This window comes from Tyto alba, unplaced genomic scaffold, assembly GCF_018691265.1.
Source record: "Tyto alba isolate M040663 unplaced genomic scaffold, T.alba_DEE_v4.0 Super-Scaffold_19, whole genome shotgun sequence".
Taxonomy (NCBI): domain Eukaryota; kingdom Metazoa; phylum Chordata; class Aves; order Strigiformes; family Tytonidae; genus Tyto; species Tyto alba.
The window spans coordinates 4,962,124-4,978,253 of NW_024881281.1; the positions used below are offsets into that span (position 1 = coordinate 4,962,124).

Sequence of the window (16,130 nt, forward strand, 5' to 3'; positions counted from 1 at the left end):
AGAACTCTAATTTTTGAAGTCTAACAGCATTATTAATCAAACTTGTGTGTGTTGCATACTGGTATTAATTGACTTTACGCTCTCTTGCATGCTGTTGTAGCAAGTGGCATACATAGTCAAAAGGCTCTTTTGGGTGGTGTTTGAATGATCATTTTTATTGTTAAGAATAGCAGAAGGTTATACATCAAATTAGAAGATTCCACCATGAAAATGAAATGAAGTATTTCTCTTCTTACAGTCCTAGTTTTTTTAAATGTAGGAGCAGCTCCCTACATAATGCTGAGATTGAGGACATACTGCAATTATTCTGGCCCCATTCTGATAATTAAAAATTTAAGATAAAATAAATAAAAATGAAACCGATTCCACTACTTAAAAGCCTGGTACCGGAAGATGTGAGATTTCAGGAAGGCAGTTATAACAGTTAACAAATGCACATTGTAATGTGTAAAGCAAAGAAATAGTTTGTAACATTAAAAATCCACGTTTTTGTATCCACTTCCTTACCTTCTCTCTGCCGAAAATTGGGTATACATCATCTTCAAAATGGAAGGCACTAGAGCAGGAAAAATACATGTGTTCATTCCAGGAGCCTGCCCATGTTATGTGTACTGATCACTTAGTGTATTTTTCTTTAGTTTAAGGTTTACTTTTGGAATTTAACAGGAACAGAAAATCTGTCAACGTTATGATCAGCTGATGGAAGCATGGGAGAAGAAAGTTGACAGGATAGAAAATAATCCACGCAGGAAAGCTAAGGAGAGCAAAACAAGAGAGTACTATGAAAAACAATTTCCAGAAATCCGGAAGCAAAGAGAACAGCAAGAACGATTCCAGAGGTATTACCATGGATTTGAAACATTCCTACAAAATATGTCCTAGGACTTAAGTTTAAAAATTATTTATAATAAAATTGGTTCAGCTTAATGGTTAAGTTTTATGTTCATCACTTCATTCCTTATAAAATAATATCAGTGTATCATACAGTATAAAGTGTTCTTTCATTTGTTTGCTATGTTGAACTAGCTGAGCATTGAGCTCAAGTTTCACTTCACATCCTAAGGATCTTCATGACTGTTCTTGTATATCCACTGTCTTACATCTCACCCTTTCCTGTCCATCCCTATCAGCTTTGTCAGCAGCACAAGCCCCATCAGTTTGGTGTCCTCTTAGGCTACTTTAGTGATGTCCAAATTGTTCCTTTTCTATCCCCATTTTTAGATCTGCCATCAAAATCTGTATTTTCCAAAAGAAATACAGAAAAAGGGCTAGTTACAAAGGCTAGTTAGGTTGTGGTGCTCTGAGATGATAAGAGTTAAGCTGCTCAAATGCACAGACAGGTTTGTGGGTTGGTCTTAAGGTAATTGGAGCGTCAGCTTGACATGAGCTTGTTCATTTTGAACCTACACCCTAATTTATACTTAGTATTTTGTTTCACTGGTTGTCTGTGTTACTCCTATGCTTCGTGTTCCCTATATGCATTAGCCTACACACTCAAAAATCATTTGACTTCTTTAATTAACAATTTGAATGATCTTTTGTTGAACTTGTCATGTAATTTTATTCCAGACATTTTTGCTTTTTGAAGTATGCAAGCTATGACAATTAAGTCCCTATTATTTCATTTTAATCTATCAGGCATTTGTTAAATGGAAACTGTACAAAGAGTCTTAAAAGCGATGAATTGCAACTCATTTGAGAGTTCACTTTATCTATGGTACTGTAGGTAGTGTTTTAAATTAGAATTAGGTCAAGTTTGATTCAGTTGTGTTGAAATCGGTGTATCTAATGTTTGAAATAATTTTAATACACCTTTGAGAGTTCAAGCCCCATAAAGATTCATCTCATCATCTCTTATAACCATGTCAAAATTGCCTTACTTCTTAAAACATAGGAAAAGCAGATAGTTTGCAATATATCGTGAAGGCTGCAAGATCTGGCTTTGTGGAATCAAGAGAAAATGAAAGTAAACTGTTTGAATGGAAACAGCACTCCTATATATAAGAAGCTTTTTCTTTAAGAATATATCACATCTTTGTAATTGCAAACTACTTGGCAAGGGGCCATCTCTGTATATTTATGTTCTCTAATGTAATGGCATCTTTGACTATAGCTGTGCTTGTAATACTATTGCCATGTAAATACTAAGAGATTTTTTGTCAGATTTTGTGCAAATTGACTAGTTTAGTGAAATCTTTGAGTAAATGTTTTGTCTCTCTAATTATCAGTGATTTTTACCTCTGAAATACTTTTTGACCCACATGCTGTAATACATTATGATGTTCTTAAGTATACAGATTGGTAGCAGAAAAACTCTTCAAAATTACAGCTCTCCCATCAATTCAAAAGCTGAAAATTTTCCTTTTTTGTAATGAGTCTTAGTGCTGTATTAGTAACTTGACCAAATTGATGAAAGGCAAATTTAGTGTGCTTTTCTTCTTTTAAAAAATAAAAAAATAAGCTGTGTTCCACAGCGTATCAGTTGTACTAATTAAGCTGATGATTTCTGTGCCACTGCTGAATGTTTCTCATACTCAACAGAAGCATATTAACGTATCTAAAACACCTACTTCCAATGGAATCAGTGGTAACACTCGTTTTGTCATATTGACTTAATCATGCCCTTCTTGCTGAGCTTCGCAAAATCACCTGTAAAACAGCAGTTGTTTGAACTTGCAGTACATGAACAGAGTTTGTACTCTGAGACTACTTAAGAAAGAGCAGTCCTAACTAATTTGGGAGACTGGTAACAGTATTTTAAGGAATTTTGAAGATTGTCATTGTTGTGTACAAAATCTGAAAATACAGCTATTTGCCACTCTATCCTTATTACTTCTGTTTTCCCCTCATTCTAGAGTTGGTCAAAGAGGGGCTGGACTTTCAGCAACTATTGCTAGAAGTGAACATGAGATTTCTGAAATCATTGACGGACTTTCTGAGCAGGAGGTGAGGCTATTATCTGTACTTTCCTATAGAAACACAGCAAATGACTCAATGTCCTTTTCTTGGCAGTGAAAGGTCCCTTTCAGAGGGTTTGGGTTTTTGATAAGAGAAACCTTTTTGGGCTGGTTTGAGAGAATCTGTGTGAAGTTTGGCTTGAAATAGGTCTTAGAAATACTTTTCTTTTAAGGGTTATGCTTCCTAATTGTATCTGTCCTAGATTTTTCTCATGTGTCTGTTCGTTGCAGGCTTGCTACAACCTAGGTTTTTTTTACAGATCTAACAAACATGTGAAGACTCTTCTGTTCTAAAATCCTGCACCATTTTAGTTTTTCATCATTTGCAACACTATTTCCTTTAGCTGACTGTGTAAATGTTCATTGGGATAGTGTCAACTTCTAGAAAAGTTAAGTGGACAAAAAGAAGTTTCAAACTAAATGTGAATGTATACTGTGGTGGAGCTTTAGAGTTGTGTAGTTCAAGAACTGTAAACATTAGTAACAACTTCTTGTGTTCTTTATTTTTTCTTTTATTCTTTGCCTGTAGAATAATGAAAAACAAATGCGTCAGCTCTCTGTCATTCCTCCCATGATGTTTGATGCAGAACAAAGACGAGTGAAGTTTATTAATATGAATGGTCTGATGGAGGATCCCATGAAAGTTTATAAAGACAGACAGTTCATGAATGTCTGGACCGACCATGAGAAAGAGATTTTTAAGGAAAAGTAATGGGCTTTCTTATCTTTTATTTTTATTACATTGGAAATGACAGTTAAATACCTAACACTGCAGTAAACATCAGTTAAATTGGGAATGCCGAAGCTTTTGGGCAATAATATTTGTTAATATTCTTGGTTGTATGAGTGAAACATTGCAAAAGTTTTAGACTTCTCCACTTATTTTTCAACCAGGTAGACTCACATAGATAAGAACTTCTCTGAGAAGTACTTTAGTTCTGTGATAAGATTAAAATGAGAAGAGTAGGTATATGATCTCATTGTATCAGCTAATAGCTAATTTAAAGTGCTCAGTTCTAAATTTGCACAATTTGAAAACTGGGCTTTTTAGACTAATTTAATTTGTGTAAATCAAAGGCTTGCTGATGGAACAGATTGTTTGGAAGTCTGCTTTGCTTATTTGATCATGAGTTATGTTGTTAAACTTAAATAATTTCTGATTTATAAAAGGTTTGTCCAACATCCCAAGAACTTTGGTCTAATTGCTTCCTACCTGGAACGAAAGGTAAGACCTTTTTTAATATAAGTAGAGCCTAGGGTGGGATCCCTAACTTTCCAAATGTAAGTCATTTATCCCAGCATCATTCTTTCTTCCTGGAAAAAAAATTTAAGTCCAAAAAAAGTTACTGCTTTGACAGAATTTTATAATACTTGAATCAGTAACGCAACCAGTGCATGCAAACATCTACCAAAAGTGAAATGACACTATTGACAACAATAAAAGAAAATGTCCCTTCATTTAGTTTTGATCTTATTTTCTTTTTGAAGCAGGTAAGCTTCTTTAACTATCTTACTGCTTAGATAAGGACATAATTGGCTCTACTCAGCCACTGTGCTAACTCTAAGAAATCTTGCCACCACCTTTCAAGTCAGTGGGATCCTACTGCTGGTTGAATTAGTATCTAGAGCTAATTTTAGTCTTCAGAACTAATTTTGCAGAACTGATGTAAGAAGTAGTGAAGAATTAGGATTTGTTAAGACTTACAATAGAATCTTGAATCCATACGGCTATTACGATAAACAGAAGCTTCCAAATTTGCAAGTTGTCTAGTGTAGATTAAATCATGCAGGCTGAAGTAGCTGAAGGATATTATAAATACATGAGTCTTGCATTTAACACTGTAACTGTATGCATAGTTATATTGTTTTATTTGTGTGTGAATTCACTTCCCTGCTGAGCAAACAAATCTAATAGTTTTATTTTAGTCTAGGGGCTGAATAGTTTAAGTGTTGAAAGTAAATACTAAAATGTATTTTGTTATAGGAGTGAAACCTTTTCTTTTTTGCTTTTTCACTTTAGAATGTTCCTGACTGCGTATTATATTATTATTTGACCAAGAAAAATGAAAATTATAAAGCCCTTGTGCGAAGGAATTATGGTAAACGCCGAGGAAGAAATCAGGTATCTTAAATTTATTCATCACTTGGATATTGTTATTTTATTACTTCATATTTGCAACTGTATTACTATCTGATACAGCAAGTACATTATATGCATAGGGGGAAGGAGGAAGAAAAATAATTATTTTTGCCCTTTTAAAAGTTAAGTAATCCTGACCTCCCGGGTGTCTGTGGTTAGTTTGGTTTTAATTCTGGGGAGTATCATCTTCCTTTGCACATCTGTGACTTTTTTTTTAATATGACAATTAATTTTATTTGAGGACCCTGACATAGACATTGAAGTTGAATCCATCATTAAATCCTATGTTGGAGCCAACAGAAAATAGATTTAGCATGTGACTTGCAGTGGAAAGTATATAATCACTTCATAATGTCAATGTTTGTCAAAAAGCAGAAATTAATAGTGATCTCTATTTGGTGGTCAGGCTCAAAGTCAAACTGGAACTTCATAGCAAGAAGAAAGAGACCAATTTAATGCATGCAAATAAAAAATTCTGCTGATTTAGGAAGTATTCTTTTGGAAGTTTTGGAAGTCTTTGGAGGGAAAAAGAACAGCATATTAATTACAAAAAGCATACAAATATGTTTGTTAGAATATCAGGGTACATGTGGATATTGGAAAACAAAACAAAAAAAAGTAAGGAACTTTGGACTTTTTTTTAAACTTTTTTTTTTTTTAAAGAAATCAGGAAGAGTGCTGTGTATTCACTGAACTTGTTCCCTACTTTTCCCATTCTGATTTCCCCTTGCATCTATCACGTATTTAGGAAGTACTGAAAATAGTATGAAAGGTATGTCAGTGATGAGGTTTAGGAGAGAAGGTCATACATGTAATAAAGTACATGAATGGAGTACTAGATGTAACAACAAAGCCTGCAAGTATTTTGAGTCTGTATCCTTAAAATGAATTTACCAGCTGGAACCCGATATAGATACAATGTGCTGGAGAGGTACGCGGTGCTTTGTTAGAACTAAAGCTTGATGGGGGTGAGAGAGGAGGGCCCTCTCAAATTCAGGGTTTTAGAAACCTGCAGACCTTAAAATGTGAAGGTTTGTGGGTTATTGGATTTAGTCATATCTCAGCAGCTAAAGAGAAAATTGTTGAGACCTTGAGGTATCATGACTGCACAAATCTGTACTGAACTGCAAAAGTGCAAATTCAGTAAATATTACACGTTGGGATATGTGAATCCTTTTCAAATAATGTAAGTTTTCTGAGAGTCCAGGTAAATGTATTTTTTTTATATAAACCAAAATAGCTGCAAACAGCTTCAGCTGATAAGTTGATCCTGTTCACTAGAAACAATCATCATGTTGTGGTTCTACAGTGCTGTTGTGCTTAAACCTTTTAAATTATGGTCCAGTATTCTAAGATAAGAGATCATATCACAGCAGACTTACTTGTCTGTACCCCACAAATTATGGATTGCTTGGGATAAGGTCATTTTCATTATGCACAGGATTTAGTTAGAGCTTCTACTCTGACTAATTGTGAACAGATGTGATGGGAGAAAATACTGGAAATAACCTGTATTTTGCCAGAAGTGCTGCTGGACTTTCTCAGCCTAATAATGCTTTTTAATAGGAAAAGTGTATTGTTGTGTAACTCGTGATGGTTGAAGGTTCCCACTTGAAGTATGAATGTATGGCAAATACAAAGAAGATGGAATTAAATGAGTTTGTCCAAAATGTTTGTCCAATTGCTGTGGACACAAAACACAGATAATGCTGCTGTGTTAAGTGGCTTGGTTTTATACTCCATATAAAATGACATATTCCATATAAAATGATATTGATGCGATCATAGTAAGCATGCACACGTCGAGCACTACCTTTGCTGTATGCTGTTCTTCTGCAGCAGTTCTAAGAGGTGAGGAGGCAGAACTGTCTCAAGCTATAATGCGATGTAACTAAGTTTTGAGATACTCAGAGGATCATAACTATGTGTTCAAAGGTCTTTTAACGTTGTTAAACGTTGGAATATTGGAACTGGTAGAATTCAAAATTTGGATGGATTTCTCAATCCAGAAATTATTTGTTCTCCTTGGATAATGATTATAAAAAACTAGAAAAATTTTAATTACAGCCCTCTACACAAGGGCATAAATTTGTGTATTTAGTTCACTATCAAAGGAAACCTGCTCCTCTGAATAGCACTCCTGTGGATTTGTATGTGAATAACTAAATATGTAGCTGTTCTCGTCGTTCATTCGACTCAAATCACTTAGTCTTTGAATTTTAGCAAGAGTTGTAGGTCTTAATTGCTAGTTGTTTATCCACAGTAAGTACTCGAGCGGATCACTAAACTTTGAGCAACTGCTAGACAGACTTAATGTGTGCTCTGTTAGGGATGCAGATAAGTGTCAGGCTTTATAGATCTGAAGAATGTTGAGGTATACTTGCAAACTCAAGGAAATACTGTAAACATTCTAAATGAAGAATTTTATCATTTCTGGAAGTTTACATTCAGCAGTATTGTAGTTAGCGTGTTTAGTAACACTGTAGTAAGGAATTATAAGGTACCAAAAATAATATTTGTATTTCTTAATTTAATTATTGATTAATTAGAAACATCTATAACAGCTAGCAAAAAAGAACTTGAGAGTGTTGAACTGCCTTGCTTGCCAGAGCTTTTATCTTATGTTTGCAGAATGCAATTCATCCCCCCTTCTCTCTCCCGCGCCCCAGCTTTGTTTGAAGCTGATATTTTTCATATCTCTGAGTAGCAACCTGAAACTTCCTTGCTGATTGGCAAACACAAGTCGTGTGAGATTTATGATGTGCTTTAAGATGTGCTTATGCCAATAACAGGTGCTTCAGCTTAAACTCTTAATAGTTCATATATTTTTGTAAATTAGAATGCAAGTAAGTGGAATATTGCAGTGGAGAAGATATTAATCATGGTAATGATGTTGAAATCCCTCAGAGAATGTAGAGTACAACTTGACTCAAGTTTCGGCGTGGGGGCTTTTACTTCAGAGAAGCTATGTGATAGGTTAAGGCACATCATGTGAAGAGATGTAAAACCTACTAAATTCTGATATATTTTTGTCCTCAAATAGATCTAGAAAGGACTTTTTTATAAGATGCAACCTAAACTGATGCAAAATGCTCACGGAGACAGCTAAATAAGTGCATCTTATACCAAATGTAACTTTTCAAATGACGAGCAAGTTTTTAACATAGGAGTGGAAGAAGGCGTGGGTATGCAGTGCTTTCATATCAATTATCAATAATTCCTTAAATAGCTCATCGAAAGGAGGTTCTCGCTGACTAAAGTTTTTCTTTGAAACTCAGTAGCAAGGCAGTAGTCAGTCAGGGGTGTGTTTCTGTGCTCAAGCTGCCTGGTCAGCAGAAAGGCCTGTCCCTGGATCACGCCGGGTGCCTTTGCAGCAGGTGGTGCAGCCCAGTGATCTGACTAGACAGAAATTTGCTGTATGTCTGTGACGGCCAATCAAGCCGAGCTCGGTGGGGATTACCTCTGGTGACTCCAGTGAGATTAGAAGGTTGTATGTGAGATGGGCAACACTGCTGTAGGCAGCTGAAGTGGCAGAATGACACAATTTCCTGGAATAAACACGTTGCTGGGTTAGGCAGCCTCTGCTAAAGAGCTGGTGTGGGTTTTGTCCTTTTGACTCGTACCCCGAGTTAAAGCCCGTCCCCTTGCCTGGATAGTAAAAGTTTTAATCAACAGATGAATATGCAGGTACGTCGCTGACCAAGGCTTCAACTGTTTTAAGGTTTGTGTTTAACCTACACTTGACCTATTGATTATGCATGTTAAATAAATTCAATGTGAAATAGAGAACCCTGTTATGTACAAAGTGTGATGTTAAGCTAGCCAGGCAAAAAGAACAGAGGATTTTCAGGAACTGTTTTGTAAATAGATTATATGTAAAATACAGATATTTTTTTTTTTTTAATTTTTTTTTATATATATAATTTTCTTCTGAAAATGCATTTTTAAACTCCTTGGTTTTGAGGCCAATCTATCTGGCATGACTGAAATAATTTATCTTAGCATGTCTCTGACATCTTGCTTGAAGGAAGTTTTTGCATAACCAAGTCATGCCAGCATCTTAAATGCCAATAATTTGCAGCAAGATGATAGTGGTTAGTGCTTGGGTTTTCTGCTCCAGTTCACAGTATTAAAATGTCAAAAACAAGTCCTTCTTGTGACTTATTTCCAGCCTCAGTTTTGTTAGTGAAACAGTGACACCTGCTGCTATGCTTACAGGAAAGTTGGTTCCTCTGTGAAAAAGAAAAGCCTATTTTGAGGAATTTTTCAGTGACCTGTAAAATCTGAGTTAATTAAGTCCCAGAACAGCAGTCTTGTAGTTCTCTGTCCTTGTCTTTCCAAGAATTGCCAAGTGTGCTTTGGGTATTTGTTTAAAAGGTAGCTTTATATAAATATTACATGTATTTTGCTTTTTGAAGTTGACTTGCAGAGTAAGAAACCAGTCCTGCACGCACCAAATTTGAGTGGAGGGCATCTGGGTATTGCAGTTCTGAATGGGTGACGATTAATGGAGGCGGTTTGTTTAATCCATCAAGCCCCTTCAGTGTGAACTCCTGTGAATGGTTCCCTCTGTGTGGCCGTTACCTGACTCCCCACCCTCTCTTACGTTCTGTAGGTTCTTATGAAAATGTATTTAAGGCAGAACCTAAACTGTAGTCATGCATTATAAATAAACTTATGTATTTTCAGAGAGGAGAAAGAAAGCTCTTTCTTCCTCTTCGCTCTCCCCTCACCTTTAGCTGGAGTCCTGCCTGATAAAAAAATACTTGCAGCCGCAGGCTTTCTTTTCTCATTCTTGTTGTATGGTGTCTGGTGCAGAAGGCTTGGATTTTTCTGTGGCACTCAGATCCAACACCTCGGTACAGATACTGTTCAGTGTGAATGAGCAATCTGGATTAAGATCTGGATGCTTGATGTGGGTTCCTGCCTTTTGAGGCCCATCAAGAAAATTCATTCATTTGCTGTTAGCTTCATGTAAGGGTTTGGGGAATCCGGGGAGTGGGTTACATAGTTTATTTAGTGGCAGCCAGCTGCTTCTTGGTGTTTTAGCCCAGAGAGGAAGGAATTTGCAGGTGCGCTATGGACACAGAAATGCGGCAGTGTTGGAAGGTGAGATGTTTTGGCTGGGTGCAGATCCATCATTGTGGGTGGCAAAAGGCAATACTTAGGCTCTTAAACATATTTAGGGAGGGTAACAACATAAAAACTTTACAAAATCTTTTCTGTAACCACATTTGATAGATCTTTCCTGATATTTCTGCCCCTCCCCCCCAGACCTTTATGAGCAGTGTCATTTTTCTAATGTTTTCTTAAAACTTTACAGGATATTTGGCTTGTCTAGTGTTAGGCCACCTTTTAAGAGTGAAGTCAGAGAATGCCAAGGTGCTTTTTTTTTTTTTTTTTTTTTTGGTCTGTGTGATAAGGAATAGCAAAAACAGTGCCACAAATTTTTCTTACAGTTTTTAGATTGATTGATTGCTTTATTTGTTGATATTTTTTAGCAGTTGTTGTAAGGGACCATGCTGGTAATTCTATGTGATCACATTAAGTAAGAGAAATTCTTCCATTAATTCCTGTTTGAAGCAGATTATATCTTCTGGAAAGTTTAAATCAAATTTATGTGCTTCCTAAAATGAGATACCCTTGCACTTGGTAGTCATCTGGGTTGCTTTGAAAGACAAGGACTGAGAGTCCCTTAACAGGGAGTGAATAAATAGTATCCTGTGCTATTTTCCTTATGATAATAATGGGTAATGTTAATTACTTTGTCATTTGTCAGTGCTTAAGGTGCTTGTAAAACTATCAACTCAATAAAGACTATACTTTTTAAAAAAAAAAAAATCTAGGCTATAATTTTACTTCTGTAAATTCACTGGAAATGTAAGTCTAAAATTCCTGACCTGTTTTTTTGAACAATTATATTTCATAGTTACTAACGATGATTTTGAAAAGGTAACTTAAAATTTGGTCATAATTTTCATTTTACAAAATCTTCTGCTTCCAAGTTGTAAGCTAATATGTTTCACTATTTTCAAATGGACAACATTAAAAATAAAATTTGAGAGGAGCAGCACCATTACTACAAAAGATGTTGGTCAGACCTCTCTAAGCACTTTTAAAACATAGCTGTTTATTTTTAGTGTGGCGTAGAACAGCAGATGTATTTGTTGACAGATGTACATTATCACCTTTGTGCTCATGATGCAAAAGAAACCTGTACCTCCATGGAATTTATAAGATAAAATGCCATATCTGAATGGGGCAGCTGGCCAAAAGAGACATAAGAGAAAATAAATTGAGAGGTACTAAGAGTATATAGCTGCTATAGGAACTGCACATTCTGTGTCAAAAGAGACTTCTGAGGTCTGGGAGGTAATGTCTGGACCATCACGTGTGTTATGATTTCAGGGTACAGATAGGTGTTACAGTTTTTGATAGAGGCATTTTACTGTTGACCAGTGTGCAGTGACTGTAACTTAACATATTATCGAGTTAGGAGGTAAGGCAGCATCAGTGTTTGTGCTGCTCTGAGTAGAAGTTGCTGTACCATTGTGTGGTCAAGTTCTTACAATATGTAAATCCCATTTCATTTCAGCAACAAATTGCTCGTCCTTCTCAAGAAGAAAAGGTAGAAGAAAAGGTAGAAGAGGAAAAAGCAGAAAAAGCAGAGAAAAAAGAGGAGGAAAAGAAAGACGAAGAGGAAAAAGATGAGAAGGAAGAATCTAAGTAAGTATATGTACTGAAAATGCATTAATTCACCCTAGATTGCACTTTTTTGCAAAGGATCAGAGCAGGATTCACATTAGCCTGACAGTGAAATCTGGACTGAAAACTATTCCTTTATAGGTTAGGATTTGTGCGCTAAACCATTTTTTTTGGACACAGGAATTTCTCTGTCTTGCTGAACTAATCAGACTGGTGGGAAAGGCCATGGGACTATTTTTTTTTGCACATGTAATAATTTTCATACCTCATTGATTTGGGTTCTTTTCGTATGTTTTATCACAGTGTTTGTATCTTCTTTGAAGTTGTTAATATCACGTATCTATTCTATTCTCTAACAACTTTAAATTGTGGGCAGGAAGTGAATTCACTGAAGGCATCTTTTGAGTTTGTGGAATTTTGTTTGTAGTGGGTGGGTTGTTTTGTTTTTTTGTTTTGTTTTGTTTTTTTTTTTTTTTACATTGATTTTCAGGAGTATCTGCCCATAATGGCTATCTGAATGTGACTGAATTATATTTTAATTACTCCCAGAGAAAATACCAAAGAAAAGGACAAAACTGAAGTTGCACCAGAGGAAACAGAGGAAAGGGAGCAGGCCACTCCTAGGGGCCGAAAAACTGCCAATAGTCAAGGTCGCCGAAAGGGCAGAATCACCAGATCAATGACAAATGAAGCTGCACAAGCGAATGCTGCTGCAGCTGCAGCCACTGAAGAACCACCACCGCCTCTTCCACCCCCACCTGAACCCTGTGAGTAGCGTTTATAGGACACTCAGGGACCCATCTGGTCATGAGGCTCTTCACTGTCATAAGGCTGTTTACAGTGCATGCAGTGCAGTTTGTTTTTCTTTCTCTATTTAGTATTACATCTTTATTCTTAGGCCTGCTTATAGTTTTGTGACTGCGTGGTACTGTTAAACTTCACAAGTGTAACTTCAGGAATAGTATATGTGTAATCAGATGACTCTTTTAGAACTATGTGGGGGGAAGAAAAAAAATAAAGGCAGTTCAGCCTTTCTGTGATAACTACTTTTTTCTCTTTGCAGGGTTAATGATGGATCTGTAGAGATCCAAATGCCTTTGACGCAGATTGACTTACAGGCTGTAGCTCACAGAGGTTATTGTTAAATAAGTAGGCATGATATTTGAGTACTTTAGGGAGTTTCATAATCTGAAATAGATCCTAGCAAGTTGTTTTTCTTGTTGCTGTTCCTGCATTAGATGGCAAGAGACTTCTTTAAAGTAAAATGTTACTTTCTTGGCACATATGGTTAAAAAAGACTACACTATCTCTGACTGCCTTTCTGAATAATTTGTGGTGGTGCAGAAATACTAGCAAACAGAATACCTTGTGGCTAGTAAATAATTATCCAGGATGGCAGGGCAGGTTGTTTTTTTTTTTCTCTTTCTTGCAGTGCTCTGCTGTTTGGCAAAGTTTGTTGCTCCTAGCTCTTCAACAAGGTAGTTACAGGCAGCTGCTATTCTAGAATTTGTAACAGCTCTTGTTGTTCAGATATTCTGTATATCCTAAAGAACAGAGTAAGTGGGCAAATTAGTTCTCATTTAACTGTTAACATCAGAGGTTGTGATAGACATTCTTGCTCAGTTGATATGGTGGATTTTTGTCAGCAGCTAGACTAAGGCAATAGTGGATTTTGCTTTTATTTTTTTTTAATCATTTTTGCAGGATTTTCTGGAAAATCCCAAGTAGCTTTTCAGTGGATCCAGATACTTTATAGTGTCCTATTTCTATTGCTTGTTAATGGAAGTTGTTGAAGGGTCCATGTTGCATGCTGTGCATAGTAACAGATTTTATGAAAATGAAATGAAGGCTGTTGCAGCTTAATACCATTCAGAAATTTAAACAGAATGATATAAAATCCAGAGAAGTGAATGAAAAGTATTTTGTGTTGAATCATACTTAGTTTCCTCCTTGTTTTTACTTACCGTTTTTTTGTTTTATTTTATTTTTCCTCTGTTTGTCCCATAGGAGGTTCAGTGAATACAAGAATAGTAAATTTCTTGATACCCACAAACAAATAAATAACCATTTCAGTCCTTTCCACAATAGTCTGTGAAATAACATGGAACTAGCTTATAGCATGTTGGATTGCTGCTTTTAATAGTTGGTAGTAATTATCGATGGTTTAAATAAAAATTAAATGATAAATCTAAGTTACTTACAACTCTTCCTTGACAGCTAATTAATCATAGCTTTGTAGGAAGAATAGTTTTGAACAGTTTGCTGTGCTGAGATTGTGATGGTTCCTACTATAACTTTAGCTTGGTTTAATGGAGAGGAACTACTTCCCACTGACAAGAGTGATTGAACAAGCCTTAATGTGAATAGATTAGCTGACTATGGGATGCATGATTAGTACCATAATAGTGAATCCTGGTCTTTGATCAGTGTCTTTGTTTCTATTTCAGCTTCTACAGAGCCTGTGGAGACATCCCGCTGGACAGAAGAAGAAATGGAAGTTGCTAAGAAAGGTAAACCTTGTAAAGCTTTTGACTTTCAAAATACTTTCTGAATACTTCTATTTACAAAATCACAATAATTTACAAAATCAGTTTTTTGAGACTCATGTTGACTTTTTTCGTATGGGTTACTTAGAACTGTTTGATGATGTACTTGGTCTACAGAAGTCTGTGAAGTAGATGTGAAGGTGTGTATGTCATGTACCTTTTCAAAGTAATGTGTTTATAAGTTACAAAAATTCCTTTTGTATAAGACATTCTTTTCATAGGAAAGCTTACGTAGTTTATAACTTGTCTATTCATTTGGCAGATACTCTTACCTGTAAATTTGATGCATATAATCAGTATTTTAGCAGAGGTGTTACATATTAGCAACAGCAGAGAGTTACACTTGAAGGCTTCATAAACAGACATTCAGGTTGACACAGCTTTTTTTCTCCCCATAAGTAGTTATCAAATACATTGTCATAGTGAGAGTTCTCTTAAGGACAGCAGTACTTTTATATCTTACTTTCCCATAGGCATTGTTGTTCCATTTATTTGGGTTTAGATAGATGAATTATTTATCATAGTAAATATTGGTTCCTATATGTTTGAACAGGCCTAGTGGAACATGGGCGAAACTGGGCAGCAATTGCCAAAATGGTTGGGACAAAAAGTGAAGCTCAGTGTAAGAACTTCTACTTCAACTATAAAAGGAGACACAATCTGGACAGCCTCCTCCAACAGCACAAACAGAAGGTAAGTGCAGTGGGCATGCAATATTTTTCAGGGGAAAACTTGCATCTTTCTGAAGTCATTCATCACACTTCACTAAGACTGCTTTGAAATCACCACTTGTTTCCTTTCCTATTTGTTTTTGTGTTGAGACATAAATCTCCTAAAAAAGTTGGCTGATGCTCACAGACCTGTGATATTAATCACTTTTTGGTTTAAAATGCAATAAAACATTCTCTATCAGATAGAACACTCAAGCCTGAAGAATTCTTTTAGTGCTCTAAAAAACCACATTCCTCATCAGTATACCAGCAACTATAGAAGTTCAGGTCATTGATGTGGAGCAGTTGCCTTGAAACACAATAAGCACTAATCTTACAAAATGGAGCAAGAGAGTTGGTAGAAACCAGGAACTGAAAGGTTTGAGGCATCTAAGTTTGAATTCTGAGTGTTGGAATCCTTTAAGTTGCAGTGTTATTCTCATCTTCTCTTACTGAAGTGAAGAGAATCAGTGTCTGTGTTTGCTGCACTAGTTCTGTTGTCCCCCAAACATATCTTGAGGCAGTGGTTTGTTTCCAAGCTTATTTTTGATCAGGAGCAGCATAAGCTGGCTTAAAGTTGAAAGAGTGTGCCCTTGCAAATGAATGCTGTGCTAAACAGAGATTCTCTGTCTTTCATTTCAACCTCAGATTGATAAATGAGAATGCATATAAAAGGAAATAATACTTGCAAATTTTCAGTACAATGTAAATGCCATGTCTTTATCAGTCTTCACGAAGGCCCCGTGAGGAGCGAGATGTATCACAGTGTGAGAGTGTAGCTTCGACTGTGTCAGCTCAGGAGGATGAAGATATTGAAGCATCTAATGAAGAAGAGAATCCAGAAGACAGTGAAGGTAACATCTGGGAAGGAGATTTGTGTGTGCACAGGAAAGGGCCTATGTTTTGTGCCAATTATACGCTCAGAAAGCTGTGCTCCACTTAATACTGTAGTGCTCAAATACTATGTAACAGTTGGATTTTAGCAGTTGGAACTCACGGGAGGGGAAAAGCATTTTTAGTTTTGAGCAGCCTTAAGATGTTATTGCTTAACATTTTGAGGTGCTTTGACTAT

At 36.1% G+C, this 16,130-nt stretch overlaps 1 protein-coding gene across 2 annotated transcripts in view; it reads left to right on the plus strand.

Moving 5' to 3' along the window:
- NCOR1 (nuclear receptor corepressor 1) overlaps window positions 1-16,130 on the plus strand; it is a 73,466-nt gene that overhangs the window by 27,558 nt on the left and 29,778 nt on the right. For both annotated transcript variants that reach the window (XM_033004695.2, XM_042791567.1), the window contains exons 10-19: window positions 667-839; window positions 2,856-2,946; window positions 3,487-3,665; window positions 4,128-4,182; window positions 4,978-5,079; window positions 11,693-11,823; window positions 12,352-12,569; window positions 14,250-14,312; window positions 14,902-15,041; window positions 15,786-15,912. In XM_033004695.2, the coding sequence (XP_032860586.2) occupies window positions 667-839; window positions 2,856-2,946; window positions 3,487-3,665; window positions 4,128-4,182; window positions 4,978-5,079; window positions 11,693-11,823; window positions 12,352-12,569; window positions 14,250-14,312; window positions 14,902-15,041; window positions 15,786-15,912 (1,279 nt within the window). The remainder of the gene's footprint in view (window positions 1-666; window positions 840-2,855; window positions 2,947-3,486; window positions 3,666-4,127; window positions 4,183-4,977; window positions 5,080-11,692; window positions 11,824-12,351; window positions 12,570-14,249; window positions 14,313-14,901; window positions 15,042-15,785; window positions 15,913-16,130) is intronic.